Raw genomic sequence first — 22,921 nt, 5'->3', positions numbered from 1 at the left:
GCAGGTGTACAAAAAATGGAAGCTGCTTCATTCTGGATGACGGGGTAAGGGAGCTAATACTACTCAGTGTATGCTATGTGTACATCCACTTTCTTTTCATAATTTTATTTTATCCTACCATTTACCTTGAGAAGTAAATTTTTCTCTCCCCCACTTTATTTTTTTAAAGATTTTATTTATTAGAGAGAGAGAGAGAGAGAGCATGAGTGGGGGGGGAGTGGCAGAGGGAGAGGAAGAAGCAGACTCCCCACTGAGCAGGGAGCCTGACTCAGGGCTTGCCCCCAGGACCCCAAGATCACGACCTGAGCCAAAGGCAGACACCCAACCAACTGAGCCACCCAGGTGCCCCACTCCCCACTTAAAGAGGGGTAAAGTGAAGCTTAGAAAAATTAAGTCACTTACCTGAAATCACAGGGCAAGAAATTAGGATTCACACCTGGTTTGGTCTGACTTGTGAGGCCAAGTTCTTTTGCTCACACCCCATGGTTGACCGGCGCAGGGATCAAGGAAAGACTGAGTCTAGGGTTGGCAAATCTGTGGATGACAGTGGTTTGCAAACTAGTATTTATTTAAGTACCTCCTATGTTCCCTGGTCTGGGCTGGGTGTTAAAGAAAACACCAATGAACACCAGACTCATTCCTTCTGTTCATGAAGACATGTTTAGCAACAAAATCAGATTAAATAATTAAGAACACAGAAAGACAGATATGCAGAGCACAGCAGAGGAGATGTTCTGGGTTTGTAAGAATGGACAACAGGGCTCCAGAGGAGTGTAGCTCCCTTCCTCTTTCTGACAGAATGCTGATGAGGCAGGGGGATGAAGAGAGAATCCAGGGATAGAGATTTGGGCAGTAGATAACAAATTGGAAGTCTTGCTAAAATTCCTCTCCTTAGGAAGCTGAGAGGGAAAGATACAGATTACTGACTCATGGGGATATGAAGTCAAGTGGACTGGGGTCTACCTTTACTTGACTGGGGAGCCCAAGTCAGGAAGGTTGACACCCCTCAAGGCCAGGGTCCTCCTGTGGAATTGGTGGGATCAGTAGTCTGAGTTCGGGGGTCTCATTTTGGATTTGATGGGAGTAAGTGTCTCAGAAAGTTTGGGGACTTAGGTTGAATTTAGTCAGTATGGGGTCAATTTTAGTATGGTGTCTGTTGGTAGACTTTATTTCAGAGTTTGTGTGAAATAAAGGGTCAAGGTGGTGTGTGGAGTTAGGAAAATGAAGATGGGATGGGGAAAGAGTCAGACACGGAAGTGAATATGAAATTTCAGGTAGAAATTGGGTTGGAAAAGAGATAGAGCTGGAACTGGAGTCAGAGTGTTAGGATTGGGGTGAGTTGGGGATGAGTTAATAGGGATGTCAGTGTGGGCTTCCAGAATATTACTATAGTCTCGGATGGACACTATAGTTTGTGTTGTGCATGGGTCAGGCTTGGGACTGAGGCTATAGTGATATTCAGTTTTGGGTCAAGACTGAGTTTGGTTTATGTTGAGGGATTCAGGGTTTGGGTCAAAGTTTAAGGTTGGTTGAGGTGTGAGTTGTAGCTCGAGCTGACATTTGGAATCAGGGACTTGGTCAGGAACTAGATTCCAAGTTGAGGTATAAGTTAGAATTGGATAAGGATAAAGCAGAGTTGACGGTTAGGTTTGGGTAGGAGTTGAGGTTTCAGGTTAAGACTTGGGCTTGTGTCATGACTGGTGTTGAGAACTGTGTCACAGTAAAGATTGGAGTTAGAATTATGCTTGAAGCCAGAGACTGAGATCTTTCTCACCCTCTCACAAACACTTGATCATATCTGAACAGGGCTTCTCAATGAATGGCACCACCATCCATTGAGCAAGAGACCTTGAAATCTTAACATCTGACTCCCTCACCACATCCTACATTTAATCCATCCCCAAGGCCTGTTGATTCTCTTTCCTAAGCACATATTGGATCCATCCACTTACTGCCATCTCCACCTCCTAACTAGCCTTAGCTAAGTCACCATCACCTCTCATCTGGACTATAGCAATGGTCTTCTTATGGGTCCGAATCCCCTTAAAATCCATCCTTCATATAGCAGGTAGAGTGACATTTTGCAGTTACAAATCTTGTTACGTCACTTTTCTGACTAGAGTCCAAGTGGTTCACCATCATCCACAGGATAAAGTCAAACTTGCCATGACATATGTTCTTCATCATCTGGGTTCCAGTCAACCCTCAGTCTCTGAACTCCAACCATAACTCCCATTTCAGGACCTTTGTCCATGCTATTTCCTCTAAATGATATACTCTCTAGTCTGCTCCCATTTTATTCTAGTTAATGTTTATTGCTCTTTCAACTCTCAGCCTATTGTCAATTCCTGGGTCCAAGTCCCTAGGAAGTGTTTTTATAATACCCTGTGCCTTTCCTTAAGAGCACACATTATGCTTATAATTTTACATTTGTTTATGAATTATTTATCTTTCTTTTACCCTAGACTGTCAGCTCCTTTAAAGAAGGGACTCTGTCTGGGTTTGCGCACCATTGTATCCTCAGCCTCTAGCCCAGCCTGGTATACAGCTGGTGCTCAATATGTATTTCTTAAGTGTATAAAGGATTGGATCTGAAAGACAGTGTGGGTGGGGGGCTGGGGGAGTAGTTCTCTAGTTGGATTGGAGGTAGGAATGGTTTGTTGATTACTGTAGAATTGGGTTTGGATCAGCACTGAGATAAGATTTGGGCTGATAGCTAAGGAACCAATTACATTTTGGAGATCTGATTTAGAAGTTGGGGTCAATTCCATTTTTAGGAATTTGTCTTCAAGTAATAATCAGACAATGTCCCATCTTACTCAAAGTGAAAGCTGAAGTCCTACATTGGTCTTCAAGACTCTATGTCATTTGAGTCCTGTTATGTCTCTGATCTCATGGCCTGCGTTGTCTCCCTTACTCATTCAGCTCCACTCAAAAATGTCTTCCCTGTTAGAACATTCTAGTCACACCCCTTGCTTAATTCACCTGCCTGTTTGCTCTGCCTGGAACTCACTACCCACAAGTAGTTACATGGATCCATTCACCACCTCCTTCAAGATTTTGCTCAAATGTTACCTTCACATGGAGTCTTTCCAATCATCATTCCAAATATTAATCACCCCAGGGATCTCTGAGAGTGGAGAAAACCAATAACTCCCTATCCCTCTTCCCACTTATATTTTTCTCCATGGCACTTCCCACCACCTAATAAACAATATATTTTATGTACTTATTTTTGTATTCATGGTCTCCACAGTAGGAGAGCCTCTGTGAAGGAATTTTTATCTGCTTTGTTGACTGCTTGCTGTGTCCCCAGGAGCAGAAGAATTTCTGGCAGAGTAGATGCTCCATGAATATTTGAACAAACACAGGAGCAAAGACGAATGTACAAAGAAGTTCATTCCAGCATTATTATAATGAAAACTATCCAAAATACACGAATTTGAAACACATTACATAAATCATGTTTCAACCATAGAATGGGATACTATGCAATCCTTAGGAAGGAAGAGGAAATTATCTAAATATACTAAGGGGAAAAATTGTTCAAGTTATTTTACAGAGAAAAAAAGTTCTATTACATAATACTTAAGTATGGAGTTCTTTGTTATAAATACACAATACGACAGCAATCTGTGTATAATATGAGAACACAGACTAAATTGATAATAGTGAACATTTAGTAGGGTGGGATTAGGGAAAGCACTCTCTTTTTAATTCATATCCCTATATCAGGGCTGGGAGTGGGTTCAGGCTCAAAGACACCATCGGGATCCAGCCTGGACAAATTCCCACAGGCTGGTCTGAATTAGGGTACAGGGTGTAGGCCACCCCTGAGAGGGAATGAGGACAAGAAAATGGCCCCAGAGGAGGACGTTCCCTGAGCTCTGCAGTTCCTTGCTCCTCCTCCTGAGGCCCCGCTCAGAGCCAACACCTAGTCTCACCTGTAGCAGCCACCAGGACAGAGGGCCCGAATGGGCGGGGCCAACTAGCTGGGTACCGCCCGACCCTAGCCTGGAGAAGGAGGGTGGAGAAAGAATTGAGTGCGGCCAATTGCTTCCGCTCCCTCAGGGCTTCGAGATAACTGCGAAGGCAGGATGGGGGCGTCTCAGAGCCGGCTCCGCCTGCACCCCAGGGCACTGGGGCGGGCGTGGGGACGGGGGTGGTATAAGAGGGACGCCCTGCACAGGGCTGGAAACGCTTGGCTCCCAACTGAGCCTGGAGCCGAGATCACATCGGACCCTCGGGAGGTGAGAAGGGGCCTCATTTGGGGTGGGGGATGAGGCTGGCTGGGTAGCTGGCTCCTGCTTCTAAGGGGAGGGGGGTGGCTGGAATCCTGGTTGTGAGAGATGAGGGACTGGAGGTCTGGAATTTGGTGTCAGGGGAAAAAGAAATGAAGATCTAGACTTGCGGATGAGGAGGGATGGGACAGATTGCTGAGATTCCTGAGTCCCCAGGGGGAAGGGAGGTCTGGAGGCCTGGCCTCCTGGGTCTGAGTGGGGGAAGAACTGGGGATTTGGACTTCTAGGTCTGATGTAGGAGGGACTGGACTTGGACTCCTGCTACCTGAAACTCTTTGTCCTTCCCAGTCCCCTGCAAAAGAGACCCTTGCTTTGCCTGGCAGCCCCCGGAGAGGCTGAGAGAGGCCACCATGGCAGGATCCCTTCTCTTGCCCCTGCAGATCCTACTACTGACCTTAGTCCTGGGATCTGCTGGCCAAGAAGGTGAGGGCTGGACTGGGAGGTCTGACCTCACCCCTGGGGCCTCCCATTGTCCCTGCTGACCCCCCCTCTCTCCAAGGATTTCCTGGGTCAGAACCCTCCCCCTGCTACAGCTTCCTCCTATGGAAGACAAGACTCTTCTACCTCCTGTCCCCTTTCTTCCTGCTTCCTTCTGACTCCTGGGGTCTCTGTGCCCTCCGGGCCATCTCCTGCGCTCAGTGTTGCTCCCATCAGCTTCTGTGGTTGCCTCCAGACAAGATGTTCCTCCTGGGTTTATGAGCAGGCTCCCTCTGTCTCTCTCCATCTCCACATCCAGCTTTCTCTGTACTGTTCCCTCTTTCTGCCTCTGCATTTCTCATGCCTCTCTGTTTCTTTCCATCTTTCTCTCCAGATCCATCGGCTGCTTCTTCAGCCCCCTTAATGCATGCTACCCATGTTTTCTTCCTTGTCTCTATCCAACCCAAGGTGACAAGAGTGGGGAGAAGATTATTGATGGAGTCCCATGTACAAGAGGCTCCCACCCCTGGCAGGTGGCCCTGCTCAGAGGCAATCAGCTCCACTGTGGAGGTGTGCTGCTCAATGAACAGTGGGTGCTCACTGCTGCCCACTGCATGATGAAGTACGTGGCAAGGACACTGCAGCCCTCTCTCGGGGTCTCTGTCCCCCTCCCTCGAGGTCCCTATCCCTTCTCCCAATCATAGTGTTTCTCTCTGAATGTCACTCTATTCTCCCAGTGAATACAACGTGCACATGGGCAGTCATCAGCTGGGTGATAATAGAGCTCAGAAGATCCGGGCCACAAGGTCGTTCCGCCACCCTGGGTACTCCACTCAGACCCACGTTAATGACCTCATGCTTGTGAAGCTAAGTAGACGAGCCAGGCTATCACCGAGTGTGAGGAAAGTCAAGCTGCCCTCCCGCTGTGAACCCCCTGGGACCACATGCACCGTTTCTGGCTGGGGCACCACCACCAGCCCTGATGGTGAGGCTGCCTCCGGGACCCAAGGGCCCTGGCTCCCAACTCATCCCTCAGACCCTGGAGACCAGGAGTCAGGCCCCATTTCATGACTTGAGTGTTGAGCCTCCAGTCCCCTCTTCCTTCAGGGTCCAAGGCTCTTCCTCTCTCCATCAGCACTCAGGGGGCCGCAGGCCCAGGCCTCTGACTGACCTCCCCTCTCCCCACCAGTGACCTTTCCATCAGAGCTCATGTGCACGGATGTCAAGCTCATCTCCTCCCAGGATTGCAAGAAGATTTACAAGGACCTACTGGGAAAATCCATGCTGTGTGCTGGCATCCCCAACTCCAAGACCAACGCCTGCAATGTGAGAGTCCACCCATCCCCAGCCCTGGATCCCCTGTCTTTCCTTCCGTCCAGAAATCTGTGCACCTGACCTTGGTGCTGAGCATTTCCCTTGTACCCCCACCCCACCCCAAGGCCTGTTTTCCTAGCTCTCTCTACCCTGCTCTCTGTCTGGGGCAGTAGTGGGAGCCCAGGAGGCTGGCATGACCCTGGGGTGGGGCAGAATGGCGGTGGAAAAGATGGGGTTGGGACAGGCAGATGAGTAAGGCACTAGCTTCCAGCCCACACCTCAAGTGGTTGCCAAGATAAATCATATTCTACTAATGCAACATTCTTAAAAATTAAAATCCATGCAAAAAGCCCATGATGAACAATATATCAGAATTTTGGATAAAGAGCCATCACTCTTACTGAATTGTTCATTTGCTTCGGGCTACAGTAATGGTGCAACCCAGCACTGTACTGACGCTGTCTTTAAGGTTGGGATACTGTGCTCACCATGGACTTTTTCATACTAAATCTGATTTTTTTCCAAGCATTGCATTGAAATATTATTTATTGCAATTATTGAGACTTTGTTGCAGGAGCTGTCTCCTCCACCTCATCCCAGTCCTGGTTTTAGGGAAAGAACTCTCTCTCCCCCTCCTCTTTGTTCCCCCTTCCTCATCTTTTTAACCTCCTCTCTGTATCTGAATGACATTGTCTTCCTCTCTTCGTGTGGGATCTCTCTCTCTCTCTCTCTGACCCCGTCTCCACCTGTGTCCATCTCTGCTCCTTCCCCACCCCCTACATTTCTGCTTCTCCATCCCCCTCCTCCTTCTGCCTTCTCCTCTCCACCATTCTTTCAGTACCCCACTCTCTTTGCTCACATCTGCACCCTCAGCTTTCAGGGGAGGTGGGATGGTGTGTGTTAGAGATGGGGGGGATGGACAGGGATGTATGTCCTAGAGAACGGGCGGCAGGGGTCCCCTTTCTCCCTAGTGAGGGCTGGCTTCATGAATATGTAAGCTGTGCCCTGGCACAGGGCTTCATACTCAGAGAGTCCCACACAAGTGATTTAATGCACTTCTGTTGCTGTCTTGAATCTCTTAATAATTTTTGAAAAAAGGGGCCGCATATTCATTTTGCACTGTTGCTTTTGAATTATGACACCCGTCCTGCCCCTGCTTTCCAGGGCCACCCTGTCCCCCTTTCATGCTCAAGGGGGACATGCTCTGGAGATAATGCTCCTTCTCCCTCTGGCTTGGCGCAGAGTCCTTAAACGTGGAAAGTAAATGGGGCTCCGACCCCCTGGAAGCTCCACCCCCTTCCCAGTGATTGGTCCCATTGGCCGGGGCTCAAGCCAATGTCTTCAGAGAACTGGTTTGTTCTCCCCGTGACAACGCTAACTCCTGTTCTCCTATTGGTGCCCAGAGACCATGAGTCTCTCCCATTGGCCAGGGTAGAAGTCTACGGTGTGGCAGGACAAAGACTTGATAATTGCGGACGTGGACACGTCCAGTGAGTGGTGGTTGCTCGGAAACGGAAGCTAATCTGCTCTTTTTTCTCCAGGGTGACTCAGGGGGACCACTGATGTGCAAAGGTACCCTGCAAGGCCTGGTGTCCTGGGGAACTTTCCCTTGTGGCCAACCCAATGACCCAGGTGTCTATACCCAAGTCTGCAAGTACGTCAAATGGATAAATGAGACCATGAGAAAGCATTGTTAATCTCTGCATACCTCCCATCTCTCCATCCATACGCCCTCAACAAGAAATTCAGAGAAATAAGGACGTGATGAACTGTAGTCATATTTGACTTTACCTTTCCTCAAAGACGTATTAAAACCTCAACAATACGCCACATATGTAAACCAATCAAGTTAGCAAAGACCTAAAACCAGCATGAAACACAAAAACCTCAGTGCTGGTAAAGACACAATGAGACCAGCACTCTCAACCTGTGGAATTGTAAATCATGCCATTTTTATGGAAGGCAGTTTGGCATGGTGGATTGAGACCCTTATTTACCAGGTCGTTGACCCTGTGATTCTAGTTGAGGAAGATACTACTCAAAAAAAAAAAAAAAAAATCCAAAGTGCGGAGCAAGGTTTTAATTCATCACAACATTATTTATCATAGCAAAACAGTGGAAACACTGAACATGTCCCAAATTAGTGGATTGTTTATGTAAACAATAGGCCTGTTTGGGACAGGGATATTAGGAAGCTGTTAAGGATAATAACTTTGCAGAATTGTTAGTGTTATGCAAGAATGTTTGTGTTATATGATGGAACAAGAAAAAAGAAAGATACAAACGGGTGTGTGAATCTAGCCGTGTAAAATGAAATGTTTACAGAATAAAATCTGAAAAGACACATACTAACTCATGCAGTGGTCGTTGTGGGGTGCCTCCTTCCTTCCATTTATGTTTCTGTAGACGTGCACTTTTGTAACTTGAAAACGAAGGCGGAAAAGCTCTGAAGATCTGAGGCTGGGGAGGAGGAACTCTTAAGAGAGGGAGAGACATCCGATTTTGAGCCCTCGCCCTGCCTCCTGCTTAGTGACCTGTTTCTATCCATTCCCCATATTTCAGTTTTCTTCATCTATAAAATGGGTTGGAGAGAGGAAGAGAAGGTTGGACAGGGAAGAAGGAAGGGTGGAGGGAGGAGAGAATAAGCCTGTTTCATTGGGGTGGAAAGGGATATGAAAGTGTTCCTGAGTATTTCACAGGTGGCAAAACCAGGAGAGAGGGGTGTTTTCAGGAAGGATAGAGATGGCAGGTGGATGGGACACCAGGGTCCCACAGGAACCCACCCAGAGTGAGAAAACAGCATCTTGGGTGCTAGAGGAAGGGGGGATGGGGTGGGAATCTGGGTTGGTGGGCTCCTATTCTCAAAGAAGGAAGGGAAGGGACCTCTGGAAGGGAGGAGGGAGGAGTCCCCTGTGACTCAAAGCCTGGCTATGCCCTTGGCCTCCTGCCATCAAAGGTTCCCTGGGCAGTCACACCTCAGACGCTGCTGACAGAGGGATCCTCTCCAGCCCAGGGCTCACCCTCTTGCCTGTCTTTCCAGTTTCTCCCCCAGAATTCTCAACCAGTGTCCTCCAGATCCTTCCTCTCCTCATCTCATCTCCCTAGCAAGTCTCTCCTAGCCCCCCACTCCTCCACCCCTCCCCATATTGCAGAAATCCTGCAGCCGCCAACTCCCTACACACAGGAGGCAAAGCCCCTTCCTGGCACAAAACACAGGAGTCTAGACCCCCAGGCCCTCCTCCCTCAGACCTAATGTCCCTGCCTGCAGCACCTCCCCCCTCAGACTCGGGTGTCCAGACCCCTGACCCTTCCTGCCTCTAGATCAGTGTCAAGTCTAAGGTATGTCAAGGGTTTTTGGCCACCAGTGTCCATGAAGATCCATCAACTTCCCCTCCCCCCAGCAAGCAACCTCAAATCAATATTCATCTAAAGTTTGAAAAAGTAATGAAACGTTGCAATTGTACTAAATCAGCCTGGAGACACCTGGCCTTTCCTACAAGTCTGGAGGTGGGTTGGTTTGTAATGACTTGGGATAGCACTTTTGTTGGATTTTTAAAAATAACTTCCTTTCTCTTTGGGCAGACCATACAACATAGTAGTCAAAGGCACTGACTCCAGAACTAGGGCTTCTTGGATTCCAGCCCCGGTTTGGGCACCTGTCAGCTGCTTGTCCATTACTTCCTAATCCCCTTTCCTTCATCCTTGAAGTGAGAGGAATAACACCTATTTCCCAGGTCTGCTATGAAGGTTAAATAAATTTAATATTCAGAGAATGCTAGAACATTGCCTGACACAGAGTAAGCTTTCAGTGAGTATTGGTTCCTATTGTCTGTGATTTCTGGTACTTTTTCCTGCTTACACTCTCACAAAATTTTCTTATAACACATTTTCTTTATTGAAAACTTTTGTGGAGCATGTCAATTTGGGGAAAAATACCCTGTAAATAATAATGCATGGCACATGGCAAGGACAAAACCATAAAGGTCACTGGCAAACGCCTGCAGTTGAGGACTTTATTCTCTCTCTTAGAGGTTCTTAGATGTGGAGTTCCTCACCACCTATCACCTCCCTCCTTTCCCACGAGGCTCTCAACAACTCCTCCCAAGCCCTCCCATCCCCTGTTGTGCTAAGGGACACCCCATGGGAGCTCCAAAAGACCGGCCTTGTCCACCTCCACACTGGAAGTTGAGTTCCAATCCAAAAGGTCCCACCATTTCCTGGGTGTTGGATGTTGAGCAATTAACTTCCTTCTCTGAGTCTCAGTTTTCTTTTTTGTAAAATGGGAGTGGGCGGCGTAATGAAGACATTTTAGTCATTTGGTCAACATTTCCTAAGGCTTCCTCTGGGTCAGGTCTTGTGAAGGCACTTGGGACACAAGGGAGTGAGTCAGCCTCAGTGCCTGCCCTCAAGGAGCTCACGATCCAGTGGGGGAGACGGACATGGATCCAGATGCTCATGGTCCAGGATGACTTGAGGGATGCACCTGCTGTGGGAACTTGAGTGAGAGAGTGACTAACCCAACTGCAGAAGGTGGAAGTTGGGTGGTGTTCAAGGGAAGGCTTCCAGAAGGAGATGATGCCAAAGCAAAGACTTGAAAGACAAGTTGTGGTCAGGAGAAGGTGAGAAGAGCATTTGGAGAGGGGGAATAGCATGGATGAGACCCAGAGGTGAGAGAGCAAGCTTCATGCCTGGAGCATGAGATCTGTGGGCATAGCTGGGCTGTGCAATGCAGTAGCTGCTCACCACGGTGGCTCCTAACTTGTGGAATGTGACAAGTTCCAACTGACATGTGCTGTGAATGGAAGACACATCGGATTCCAAACATTTACTTTGCACAAAATAAGAAGACAAACTATCTTTAAAATGTTCTTATTTTGATTTCACATTGCAATTTTGGATGTATTGGGCTAAATGAAATACTAAAATGAGCTCCTGTCTCTTTTTTTTTTTTTTACTATTATTTTTTATAGGCTCCATGCCCAGTGTGGAGCTCAACATGGGGCTTGAACTCATGACCCTGAGATCAAGAGTCGGATACTTAACCAACTGAGCTACCCAGGCATCCCATCCTTTTACTATTTTAAAAAAAATTATGGCTACTAGAAAATTTAAAAGTGCATTTGTACTTGGCAATATATTTCTATTGACCAGGACAGCTGTGGATGCTGAAGGTCTTCCAACACCTGGCTGAGGGTCTGGGACTTTGTCCCATGGGTGATGGGGGAGCCAGGGAAGTGCTATGAGCAGGAGAGCGTCAGGGTCAACTCTGGGTGCAGGAAGACCCCTCTGGGGTCAGGTGAAGGATACAGAGAAGGGGGAAGAGCCCAGGGTGATGGTCCGGGGGGACATGAGCAGGTCTGAGCTGGGGCTAGGGTCATGGGGATGGACAGGAGGTGGTGGGCCGGGCTGTAAGCGATCCAGCCTGGTGTCCGGGAGGATGGTGGGTTCTGAGAAGATGCCGAGTTCAGTGGGAACGTGAGCGTGAAGGGCCTGGGGGAAGTTGGGGGCAGAGGAGCAGCCCGAGAGTATGTTGACTGCCAAATATTGATTTTCATCCCCCAGTGCCAAGCCTGAGCTGGTGCTGAGGTGGACATTACTGATATCAGTTGTCCTCATCTCCAGTGACTTCCCCACATTTTCCTTCTCATGCCCTGTGCTCATTACATCCATCCTCATCTCCCTCCCCATGGCCGCCACACATCAGGACTTCTTGCCCTGCTTCACCTGACCAATACCCAACAATGGGCGCAGCATTCAAGGTCCAACTTCATAAGCACCCCCTCAAATCGTCCTGGATCCCTCCATAGCTGCTGGGCCCCCATCTCACATTCCCACATTGCTCTCAAGTGTTCTTGCATTCCTGCTTATTTCCAAGTCTCTCCCTCCGTGTTGAATCCCATCAAAAACCCTCCTGTGTCCCACTGGCTTCCCACTGCTCCCCACAGCATCCCGCAGGCTCCCCAGGGATCTAACTCGCTTCTGGGCAGAGGCACATGCTTCTCCTGGAAATGCAGGGGAAGCCAGGGGAGGATAAGCAGACGGAGATGTAGAGAATGTCAACAGAGACCCGGAGAATTGGGAGAAAGACAGAGAGAGATGGGGAAAGAGGCAGAGGGACAGAGACACAAATAGAGCCTGAGATGAACACCGGAAAACACTAGAGAGAGAGAGAGAAAGACGGACATGGAGACACCCCCACTACGGCCAAGGACAGAGGTGGACAGTGAGACCTCACAGGTGGGCAGGCTTGGAGCAGGGGGACCAGGAAGGTCAAATGTCCTGATATCCGGCAGAAGTGGGTGGACAATGAAAGGACAGCAAAAGGACTGTCAGACAGGGACAAAGGGAAGTTATTGACGCAGCCGCCTGCCTGCTCGGAAGAGAGGTTGAGAAACGGAGCTGCTGGGAGCATGGCACTGGGTGCTGGGGGCGGACAAAGCCCAATTGTTTGAGGCCCCTTTCCCCACAGTGCTGGGCCTGCGCCCCAGCCCAGGGCAGGGGCAGGTGCCAGCTTGGTGACACATGCTTTCTCACTGGCTTGCTGTCTACGGTGGGGACACGGAGGTCGTCAGCACCCACAGAGCGACTTACGGGCAGGTGCGTGAATCACCCCAACCCCACTGACCCACGTGGCCTGGTTTCCAGTGCCTGAAGGCAGCAGACCCAAGAGTGAGGGTCTGTAGGCCTAGAGTGCTCACAGACAGAGGTGGGGGGATTCCTGCATGCCAGAGGGCACTGTTCACTTGCCTGGGTGTTGGTCTTCAGATACCTTCTTGCTCAAGGACCTACAAGTCTAGGGACTGAGAACAAACCCCTTTCCTCCTTTAGACTCAAAAGTGCAGGTGCCCAGGTCTTTCTCCTGAAGGTCTAGAATTCTAAGCCCCCTCCCCTCCTCCCATTAGACCCTGGAGTCCAGACCCCTAGCCTCTCCTCCCTCAGTCCCAGGAGTCCAGGCTCCCAATGCACTCAGGGACTGGTGCTCCCCTGCCGGGAAGCCCGGTCAGGGGTCATCAGGAGCAGAGCCATGGGGACATGGGGATGCAAGGAATGTGTGTGGGAGGTCTGGGTGAGGAGGAAAGGGTGGGGCGGCCTCCTGCCTCAGGGACCTGGGGAGACAGGGGTTAAAAGGAAGCACCAGGAGTATCTGTGGACAGGAACAGCCTCTTCCAGGGAGGCCAGGAAGCCCAGGTGTCAGTCTGGCCTGGGCCTCACAGCCCATACATCCTCTGCTGTCTGTCTCTCTGGCTCCTGGGCATCCCCTCTGCTTTCAGTGTCCTGTCTCTCCCCATAACTCTTTGCATTTCTGACCCTCTCTGCTCCTCGGTCTGTCTGCCTGTGACACGTGCTATCCCCGTCCCAACCCAAGAACCTCTCGGCCAGGAGTCCTCTGGGCCCCCAGGCAGCCGGCCCCCAGCAGGTAAGATCACACTGCACCCCAGAACCTCCAGGTGCAGGGATGAGCGACACTGTGAGCTCAGAAGGGGAAGGAAGAAGGTCAGGACCCCTCCTGGGCCATCCCCGCCTGTTGGCAGGCGGGCACGCTAGAGCCCAGAGAAGTAAGAGACGCATAATGTGAGCCACAGACCACCAACCTGCCTTCATGGGACCCCAGAATGGAAGACACGGTTAGAGTGACAAGAGGCCAGGGGAAGGATGGAGTCAAGGGTCAGGAAGGTGTGCAGGCTAGGGAGGGGGAGGATGAGGAGGGGCCTTGAGGGGGTCTGAGATGGTGCCTGAGGAGCATTTGGTTTCCCTTCTCAGGAATGGGCATGAAGATGCTGATTGTGGCACTGATCCTGAAGGCTGCAGGTGGAAAAAAGGATGGGATGGGGCGGGTAGGGGCTGCTGATGGGAAAGTTTGGAATTGGGGATGGGGATTCACACAGGTATGGAGGTGGGGTGGGCTTGGAGTTAGGAGGAAGCGGAGGGCTAGGTTAGGGATGGGGTGCAGATGGGAAGGGGGTGGGAGGTGGTCTGAAAGGTGGGGAAGAATCTGAGGATGGGGGTGGGGTGCAGATGACCTGGAGCACTGGGACGGCATTGGGGTTCACACTGGGGGATTCGCCTGGTGTCTCCAGACCTCCTCCCTGACTCAGACCCTTCCTCTCTCAGCCTGGGCGGAGGAACAGAATAAGGTGTTGCACGGTGGACCCTGTGAGCAGACATCTCACCCCTACCAAGCTGCCCTGTACACGTCAGGCCACTTGCTCTGCGGAGGGGTCCTCATTCACCCGCTGTGGGTCCTGACCGCTGCCCACTGCAAAAAACCGTGAGTCTCCATGCCATGAGTGAGGTGTGGTTGCGATGAGACCCCGGGGGTGTCTTACAGACTTCAGGCACGAAGGGACACACACATCTCCCCGTCCCAGCACAAGGCATCTGATAACCAGGTTTATCTGGCCAGTACTTAACTGAGCATTAAATATCTGTCAGGCACTGTTTGGAGCCCTGGGGATACAGCGGTGAAGGAAATAAGCAAAACTGCTGCTTTTATGGACTGACCTTCTAACTCGGGAATCAGATGCTGCAGGACCCCGTAGGCAGCGATGGAATGATGGATTTCACTCTAAGTGAGGTGGGAAACCACTGGAAAATTTCAGTCAGGGAAGCAGCAGGATCTGATTTACATTTTTTTTAAGATTTTAAATATTTATTTATTTATTTATTTATTTATTTATTTATTTATCAGAGAGAGAGAGAGAGCACAAGCAGGGGGAGTGGCAGGCAGAGGGAGAAGCAAGCTCCCAGCTGAGCAGGGAGCCTGATGCGGGACTTGATCCCAGGACCCTGGGATCATGACCTGTGCTGAAGGGAGACGCTTAACCGACTGAGCCACTCAGGCATCCCTGATTTACATTTTTAAAAGCATCCTGGTCACCATGTGGAAAGTGCGCTGAGTAAGGGGAGATGAAGGGATGCATGTAGAATGACCTAGGATGATGGCTTGGACCAGGGGATGGAGGACGGTTGAAAACCTTGGGAGGTATTTTGAGACCAGCAGGACTCGGTGATGTGGGATGGAAGAAGCAGGGCTGACCTCCAGGTATTGACTCAAACAAGTGGATGTTCTGTTGTGTCTCTCTAAGCTGTGGGAGAGGGAGATAGAACCAGTTTGGATATGGGCAGAGGAGTGTCAGACATTTTGCTTTAGCCAAGGTGAGTCTGAGATACCAGGGCAATGTCCAAGAAGCATGAGGGTAGGCTGCTGGTGCTCAGAGGAGAGGTCAGACCTCTAGGTAAATATTAAGGGGTCATCCACAAATAAGTGGTATTTAAACACAGGATGGGATGAGATCATCCAAAAAGCGGGCACAGGTAGAAAAGCATAGAAGGACCAGGACTAATCCTCAGGGCCCTAACCCAACTAGTTAGGTTAACAGTTGCCATTTTGTTCAATGCTAACTACCAGCCAGGTGCTGAGTTAAGCAGTTTATATACATTTCCTGGAATCTCCACAATAAGGGACTCCTGGCCCCATTTTGCAGATGAGGATACTGAGGCTCAGAGAAGTAGTAAGTGGCAACTCAAGTGTCTGGAAACCAACAGGGCCACTTCCTTCTGTGGGGGGAGGTGTCTAATCATGCAAGGTTATGGACTCAAGGACCCCAGGATGGTCTCCCCTACGCTTGGGGAGACTCGGCATCACTCCCACCATTCTCATTCATTCATTTGGTGCACATTGATCAAGACGTCTGTTAAGTGCCAGATTTGAGCTGGGCAGTGGGGATTCAGCAGTGGATGAGAGGAATACACAGAGTCTCTGTCCTTAGGAACACAGGGGAAGAAAGGCACAGAACGACAGTTATTTAACAAACAAACCCTCGAAAAATCATATTACAAATTACCCTAAGTCCAGTGAAGGAAAAGAACAGGGATGGCTCCCTGAGAGAAAAGAACAGAGGTACCTACTTTAGATGGAGGAGGGTGTCAAGAAGGACCTTCTGATGAGATGAAGTCCAAGCTGAGGTGTGAAAAATGAGAAAGAGTAGACAAATGAAGAAGGGGGATGAGCATTCAGAGCAGAAGAAATGCAAAGACAAAGTCCCTGAGGTTGAAACATTCTGGAGTGTTTTAAGAAAGTTACCAGTTCACAGCGGGGCAGAGGATGGTGGAATGAGTTTTATTCCAAGGGCAATGGGGAGCCATGGGAGAATTTTGAGCAAGGGAGTGACTCTGATCCATTTCACAAATATTTGTTGGATGTCTATCATAAATATGATAAACACAGGTCTAGGCACTGAGGATGCTGTATCTGAACAAAACAAAAATCCCATCTTGATATTCTAGAGCTGTGCTACCTAATGCAGTAGCCAAAATTGGCTAATTAAATTTACATTAAGAAAAATGCAATGAGATGGCAAACCCAGGAGCTACACAAGTGCTCAGTAGCAGCCTGTGTCTAGTGGCCACCATATCAAGCAGCTGCATGACTGAGGAAGTTCTATTAGACAGTGTTGCTATGGTAGGAGGAGAGACAATAAAATAAGTAAATATTTAACAATGCATAGATAGTATATCAGATGGTGATGGTAGATTCTTGGATGACAAAGAAAGCAGGGAGAAAGGACTTGCCTGTTAGGGTAGATATTTGCATTTTAACTGGATCATCAGGGAAGGCCTCACAGAGAGGGTGACATCTGAAGAGGGTGAGGGAGGAAGCCATGCAGATATGTGGGGAAAAGAGTTGCTGGCAGAGGGAACAGCCAGTGCAAAGGCCCTGGGGTGAGAGGATGACTGCTGTATTCAAAGAAAGGCAGGGAAGCCAGTGCGCCTGGAGCAGAATGAGAGAGGGAGTGGGAGGAGGTGATATTTGAGAGGTGATGGGGGCAGGATGTGCAGGACCTTGTGGGTCAGGGTGAAAACTTCAGCCTTTATTCTGAGTGAAATGGGAGTCATGGGAGAGTTCTGAGCAGAGGAGGGACAGGAGGAGGTGGGATATTTTATGTTGTTAAAATTTCTCTGGTTGTTTTATGGAGGATGGACTGTGGAGGAGCAAACACAGAAGCAAGGAGTCCAGTGGGGTGCCTACTGCCATAGCCCCAGTAAGAGATGATGGCTCCAGACCAAAATGGTAGCAGTGGGGGAGGTGAGAAGTGGTCACATCCTGGATATACTTTGGAGAGCCAAAAGGACTTCCGGGCAGCTTGGATGTGAGGCATGAAACAAAGAGAGTCAAGAAAAGTCTCCAAGGTTATTCTGGAAGGATGAAATTTTCCTTTTCAGAGCTGGGAAGATTGTGAGGGGAACAGGCCAGATGGTTCATGGTACACCAAGCCACCCCCATCTCCCATTACAGCCCTTTCTGGAGTCTCAGCTGCAGCCCAAGGGCTCCAGGTAAGACCCAGCCCTCCTCTTTCCCAGGAATCTTCAGGTTTACCTGGGGAAGCACAACCTTCAGCAAAGGGAGAGTTTCCAGGAGCAGAGCTCTGTTATCCGGGCTGTGGCCCACCCTGGCTACAATGCTGCCACTCATGACCAGGACATCATGCTGTTGCGCCTGGCTCGACCAGCCAAATTCTCTGAACGCATCCAGCCCCTCTCCGTGGAGGAAGACTGTTGGGCCAACCACACCAGCTGCCACATCCTAGGCTGGGGCAAGACAGCAGATGGTCAGTAGGGGGAGGGTGATGGGGAAGCAAGCCAATGGGTGACAGGCTATGGAGGAGGTGGGCTAATGGTGAGGGCCAATGGGGCAGTGTGTCAATGGGGAGGGTTGGCAAATATGGGAGTTGAGGGAATGAGTGAACAGCCAGTGGAGAAAGTAGACCCGTGGGTGAATGGTATGGAGAGATAGGCCATAGATGAAGGATCAAAGAAGAGGGACCTTCTAATCAAGAATGAGGCCAATGATGGAAAGGGACCAATCAGGATGCACAGATGATCAAGAAGAGATAATGGAGGAGGGACTAATGGAAGAAGAGAGATCAATAAAGCAGGGCAGCCAGCAGAAAGATATGAATTGAGAGTGTAAATGGGGTGGAGAGTGATAATAGGGAGGAACCAACTGAGGAAGGGTCAGAGGTCAAGAGGAGTCACTAGAGGAAGGAATGGGGTAGAAACAAGTCCGGTAGGTCAGCAGGAACCGTGGAAGGTAGTTGGGCCAGTGAGTGAAGGGCCAAAAAGGGAAGATGGACCATTGGATGAAGGGCCGATAGGAAGGGGGAACCTATGGTGGGGGGCGGGTTCATTTAGGAAAGAACCAATGAGGGGGTAGACCTCTGGATTAAGGGCCAATAAGAAGGGAGAGCCAATGGGGGGCAATGGGACCAATTAGGAAAGGACCAATCTTGGCCAATCAGGATGAACCAACAGGAAAGAAGGGTCCAATGAAGGATGAAAGGGTGGAGGAGGGACTAATAGAAGAGAGTCTAGAGGCGAACTGGAACTATTGAAGAAGGTGGGACCAGTGAAAGAGACAAGTAGAGGCAGGACCTAAGAGAAAGGGAAAACCAATAAGAAATGAGGACTAGTGGAGAAGGGGCATTTAATGAGGAAGACAGGCCAATGGGAGGAAAGAATGATGTAAAGAGGGACCAATCAGGAGTCAGGGCCAATGGAAATGGGTTTTTATGAATGAAAGACAAATGGGACGAAGGAAACCAGTGGGAAATAGGGACCAAGAGGGAAGAGAGGACTTAAAGAGGTTGGAAGATTGCTGGGGGGGAACGTGGGAAAGACAGGTTGTGAAGTGAGCCTGGCTCATTTCTCTCTGCAGGTGATTTCCCTAGCACCATCCAGTGTGCGTACATCCACCTGGTGTCCCGTGAGGAGTGTGAGCGTGCCTACCCCAGCCAGATCACCCAGAACATGGTGTGTGCCGGGGATGAGAAGTACGGGAAGGATTCCTGCCAGGTGAGGCCACCAGGACCTTCCGGTTACATTGCCAAAGACAGAGACAGCAAGAGAGAAAACACACAGGCCGAAATAGAGCTTTACAGAGACATGCTGGGAGAGAATCCCAGGGAGAGAGTCTCAGTTGGACACTCAGAGACAAAGTGAGGAACAGGCAGAGATATAAAGACAGCCAGCAGAGACAGGAAATGCAGAGACAAGGATGGAGATAGAGAGATCAAGAACCAGAGAGACACAGTAAGAAGGCAGATGGTGTGAGGGGACTGTCCTTCCTCAAACAGGGGACTGTCCTGTTTGGACATGACCAAGCTCTGGAGGCGGGCGGATCACAGCTGGGGAGAGACAGGGTTCCATCCCCACTCCCAAATGCCTCCTTTAACTTGGGCTTTTTTTGTTTCCCCATCAACCACTGGCTCTCTCCTATTTATGTCAAAATTTACTCCAGTGCGGGGCGCCTGGGTGGCTCAGTCATTAAGCGTCTGCCTTCGGCTCAGGTCATGATCCCAGAGTCCTGGGATCGAGTCCCGCATCGGGCTCCTTGCTCAGTGGGAAGCCTGCTTCTCCCTCTCCCACTCCCCTTGCTTGTGTTTCCTCTCTGGCTGTGTCTCTCTCTGTCAAATAAATAAATAAAATCTTTAAAAAAAATTTACTCCAGGGCATTGAAGGACCTGAAGAGACCAGTCAAGAGGGAGAAAGAGACAGAGCTAGGAACAGTGATACATAGCAACTTGGACACAAAGAAAGGGCTAGCAGACAAATCCCATTTCTGAAGCTGTCTTTTCTCTCCCCAGTCTTGTTGAAATGCAGTCAGCATCCATACATCAGTGTAGAAGTTTCAGGTGTATAGTATGATGTTAGACTTCCATATGTGTGGAGTGATTACAGCAGTCAGTTTAGTTAGCTCCCAACATCCCCTGTAGATTCAATAAGAAAAGAAAGCAAAGCAAAGAAACAGAAAAGAAAAATTTTTGTTCCTTGTGATGTGAGCTCTTAGGGTGTACTATCTTAACAACCTTCCTAGATATCACACAATGGTGTTGACTATAGTCACCATGCTGTGCATTACATGCCTGGTACTTACCTTGTAACTGGAAGTTTGTTCTCTTTTTAGGTCTCTTTCTCTCTCCTTCTGTCTCTTTACATGTACATTTACATATATAAACATAACTATTATATGAATAGATTTATATAAATATAATGCTTTTTTTTTTTCAAGATTTTATTTATTTATTTGACAGAGAGAAACACAGCGAGAGAGGGAACACAAGCAGGGGGAGTGGGAGAGGGAGAAGCAGGCTCCCCGCGGAGCAGGGAGCCCGATGCGGGGCTCGATCCCAGGACCCTGGGATCATGACCTGAGCCGAAGGCAGACGCTTAATGACTGAGCCACCCAGGCGCCCCTATAATGCATTTTTTAATAGAAATGTAAAACCATGCACACAATGTATTTTATTTTATGTGTATATATATATTTCTCTCTTTGTCTCCACCTCACTCTGCACTTCTGCCTCTCCCCACACCTCTCAGTCTCTGTTGTTGTTGTTGTTCTTCTTCTTCTTTTTTAAGATTTTATTAATTTATTTGACAGAGAGAGAGCAAGCAAGAGAACACAAGCAGGGGCAGCCGCAGAGGGGGAGGGAGAAACAGACTCCCTGCTGAGCAGGGAGCCCGCCGCATGGCTGTCAGTCTCTGTTCCTAGCCTTTATTCTTTTTCTTTTCTTCTCTCCACGCCTCTCTGGATCTTGGTGTTCTCTTTATTTCTCCACATTTCTGAGTTTCCCTCAGACTCTCTATTTCCCTGTCTGTGACTGTGTGTGTGTCTGTCTGTCTCTCTGTCCCCAAGTCTATCCATCTCTGAGTGTCTCTCTCCCTTTCCCTCTCTACATGTGTGTCCTTCTGTCTCCCTATCTGTCTGTCTTTCTTTTTTAAAGATTTTATTTTTAAGTAATCTTACACCCGATATGGGGCTCAAACTCACAACCCCGAGATCAAGAGTCACATGCTCTACTCACTGAGCCAGGGAGGCGGCCCTATCACCCTTTCTTTTCTCTGTGTGTGTTCCTGTATCTGATTCTCTCCCTCTTTCCCACAGGGTGATTCCGGGGGTCCGCTGGTGTGTGGAGACCATCTCCGAGGCCTTGTGTCATGGGGTAATGTTCCCTGTGGATCCAAGGACAAGCCAGGAGTCTATACTGATGTTTGCAGATATAGCCGCTGGATCCGAAAAACCATTCAGACCAACTAACCCTGACATGTGACACCCAACTCTTGACCTGTGGTCTCCACTTGCTGGCTCCAGAATATCTCTGACCAAGACTTTGCCTTCCCCCTACCTGCCTAGATCCAACCCTTAATGCTTAATAAAAACAGTGACATGACAGTACAAATTCACCCTGGTTTTACCCCAGCCCCATCCTTGCATCACTGGGGGCGAGTGGGGACGTGGGCTAATGTCTTACCCCCACCACTAAAAGAATACAGGAAAACCCCTTCCAAGCATCTCTCCCTCCCTGGTTATTCCATGGGCTCTACTTCTTCCTGCAGAGGAGTGGTCACGAGTCTGGCAAAACCTGAGTTGGAATCCCAACTCTGCCCCTTTTTAGTTGTGTACCCTTGGGAAGGGCCATTCCTTCACTGTGTAGATTTTCTCATCTGTAAAACAAGGGTAATAAGGGTAGTAATAGTATGTTCCTCATAGGGCAGTGGTTGCTGTTGGGAGGATTCAAGATTTCCAACAAGTGAAACACATACAGTGTGCCTGGCATACTTGCTTGAGCAATAAAGAGTGGATTTTATTCTTAGCAGTGCTTTTTGCTTTTACCCCACTTTTGCCTGTCTCAAGTCCAGATATTCTTAGTTCCCTTTTACAGCCCAATTTCATTTCTCCTTCCCTCCAGGAAGACATTCATGAGTACTCCATCTTGTGCTAGCCTTCATGGGGGCTCTCTCCCTTAAGCTCCTTTTGTAGCAGTGAAAGAAGTGGGGGAGAGGGCTGGGAGACCACTGTGTGTGGGTAGGGGGTGGGAGAGCAGAGCAGGGGCCAGATCCCAAAGGACCCAGACCCCCAGGTTGAGAGGATAAAACTTTCTCCTGAGGGCAGTGGGGAGCCATGGAAGGCTTGTGAACAAGAGCAGCCCTGGGACCTTGTATGGGATGAACCAGAGGGGAGAAACTGGAGGCCAGGGAGGAGGTTGAAGTGATGGCACAGAGAAAGAAGAGGGCTGAGCTGGGGCTAGGCGGTCTGGAGGAGGCTGCATTGAGTTCACCATATGGAGAAGGTTGGGTGGATGACGTTCATAGTCATAGAGGGGATGACCTGTAGAAAGTCCTGGGGGTGTGAGAACACCTGGTGTGCTCCAGAGATGGTGAATCATCCAGGATGGTGGAGCTGGGGGTTGAGGTGGGAGAAGTGGGTGGGATGGCTGGAAGTAGAGGTCAGTGGAAGATAGGGCTGGCCTTGAGTGCCAGGAAGAAGCACTTGGCCTTGATCCCGAGGGCTTTGAGAAAACGACAGGGTCAGTTCTGCGTACTAGAAAGATCTTGCTGCAGTCCATTTGAGGGGACAGCAATGGGCAGGGAGGAGGAGATGCAGAAGGTCCCCAGAGAAATGAGGGGAGCAGACAGGCCCAACTGGTCAAGCCCCAGGCTTCTGCATGCTTTCTGGGCTGCTCCCACAGACGTACACCAAGCATGATCCCTAACAGATGTACACACCTCTACCCCCAAGTCCCAGGGCTGTCCTGTCCTCAGAGAAATCTTCTTTTCTTACAACCTCCACCACATCATCTCTGAGGAAGGCAAAATAACCTCTAAGCCAGGGGTCCTCCCGGGAAGGCATGTGGGACAGTTAGGGGCTCCCAGAGAGAGAGAGAGGGAAAAGACAGCCCTACATGGGGGCTGGATTTAGAAGCAGAGAAATATTTGGGAACAGAAGGAGAATCAGAGACAATAATTCATTTGTTTCAATATTTATTGCAACCTTATTTTTGCCCAGGGCAGCGTAGAATGAAATCAGACGTTATTAAACAGAGCAACTG

The 22,921-nt window shown here is 49.4% G+C and overlaps 2 protein-coding genes across 4 annotated transcripts; both read left to right on the top strand.

Moving 5' to 3' along the window:
* Positions 1 to 4,171: 4,171 nt before the first annotated feature.
* KLK7 (kallikrein related peptidase 7) lies at positions 4,172 to 8,384 on the top strand. 3 transcript variants are annotated; one of them, XM_036104004.2, is made up of 6 exons: positions 4,172 to 4,250; positions 4,590 to 4,724; positions 5,187 to 5,340; positions 5,456 to 5,703; positions 5,908 to 6,044; positions 7,574 to 8,384. In XM_036104004.2, exons 2-6 carry the CDS (start codon positions 4,652 to 4,654, stop codon positions 7,727 to 7,729), a joined length of 768 nt encoding a protein of 255 aa, XP_035959897.1. In that variant the 5' UTR covers positions 4,172 to 4,250; positions 4,590 to 4,651; the 3' UTR covers positions 7,730 to 8,384. The 3 variants fall into 3 exon arrangements, with proteins under 3 accessions (XP_035959897.1, XP_077918508.1, XP_077918507.1); XM_078062382.1 differs by lacking the exon at positions 4,590 to 4,724 and having other exon boundaries at positions 4,205 to 4,250; XM_078062381.1 differs by lacking the exon at positions 4,172 to 4,250 and having other exon boundaries at positions 4,352 to 4,724.
* A 4,088-nt stretch (positions 8,385 to 12,472) lies between these two features.
* KLK6 (kallikrein related peptidase 6) lies at positions 12,473 to 21,685 on the top strand. Its single transcript, XM_036104005.2, has 7 exons — positions 12,473 to 12,629; positions 13,399 to 13,449; positions 13,794 to 13,841; positions 14,145 to 14,301; positions 17,394 to 17,641; positions 18,748 to 18,884; positions 20,977 to 21,685. The coding sequence occupies exons 3-7, from the start codon at positions 13,796 to 13,798 to the stop codon at positions 21,127 to 21,129; spliced, it is 741 nt and encodes a 246-aa protein (XP_035959898.2). The 5' UTR covers positions 12,473 to 12,629; positions 13,399 to 13,449; positions 13,794 to 13,795; the 3' UTR covers positions 21,130 to 21,685.
* The last annotated feature ends 1,236 nt before the right edge of the window (positions 21,686 to 22,921 follow it).

This window comes from Halichoerus grypus, chromosome 15, assembly GCF_964656455.1.
Source record: "Halichoerus grypus chromosome 15, mHalGry1.hap1.1, whole genome shotgun sequence".
In the NCBI taxonomy this organism is placed as follows: Eukaryota; Metazoa; Chordata; class Mammalia; order Carnivora; family Phocidae; genus Halichoerus; species Halichoerus grypus.
Note: the sequence above shows the minus strand (reverse complement) of the source record. Positions and strands in the feature narration are given on the sequence as shown.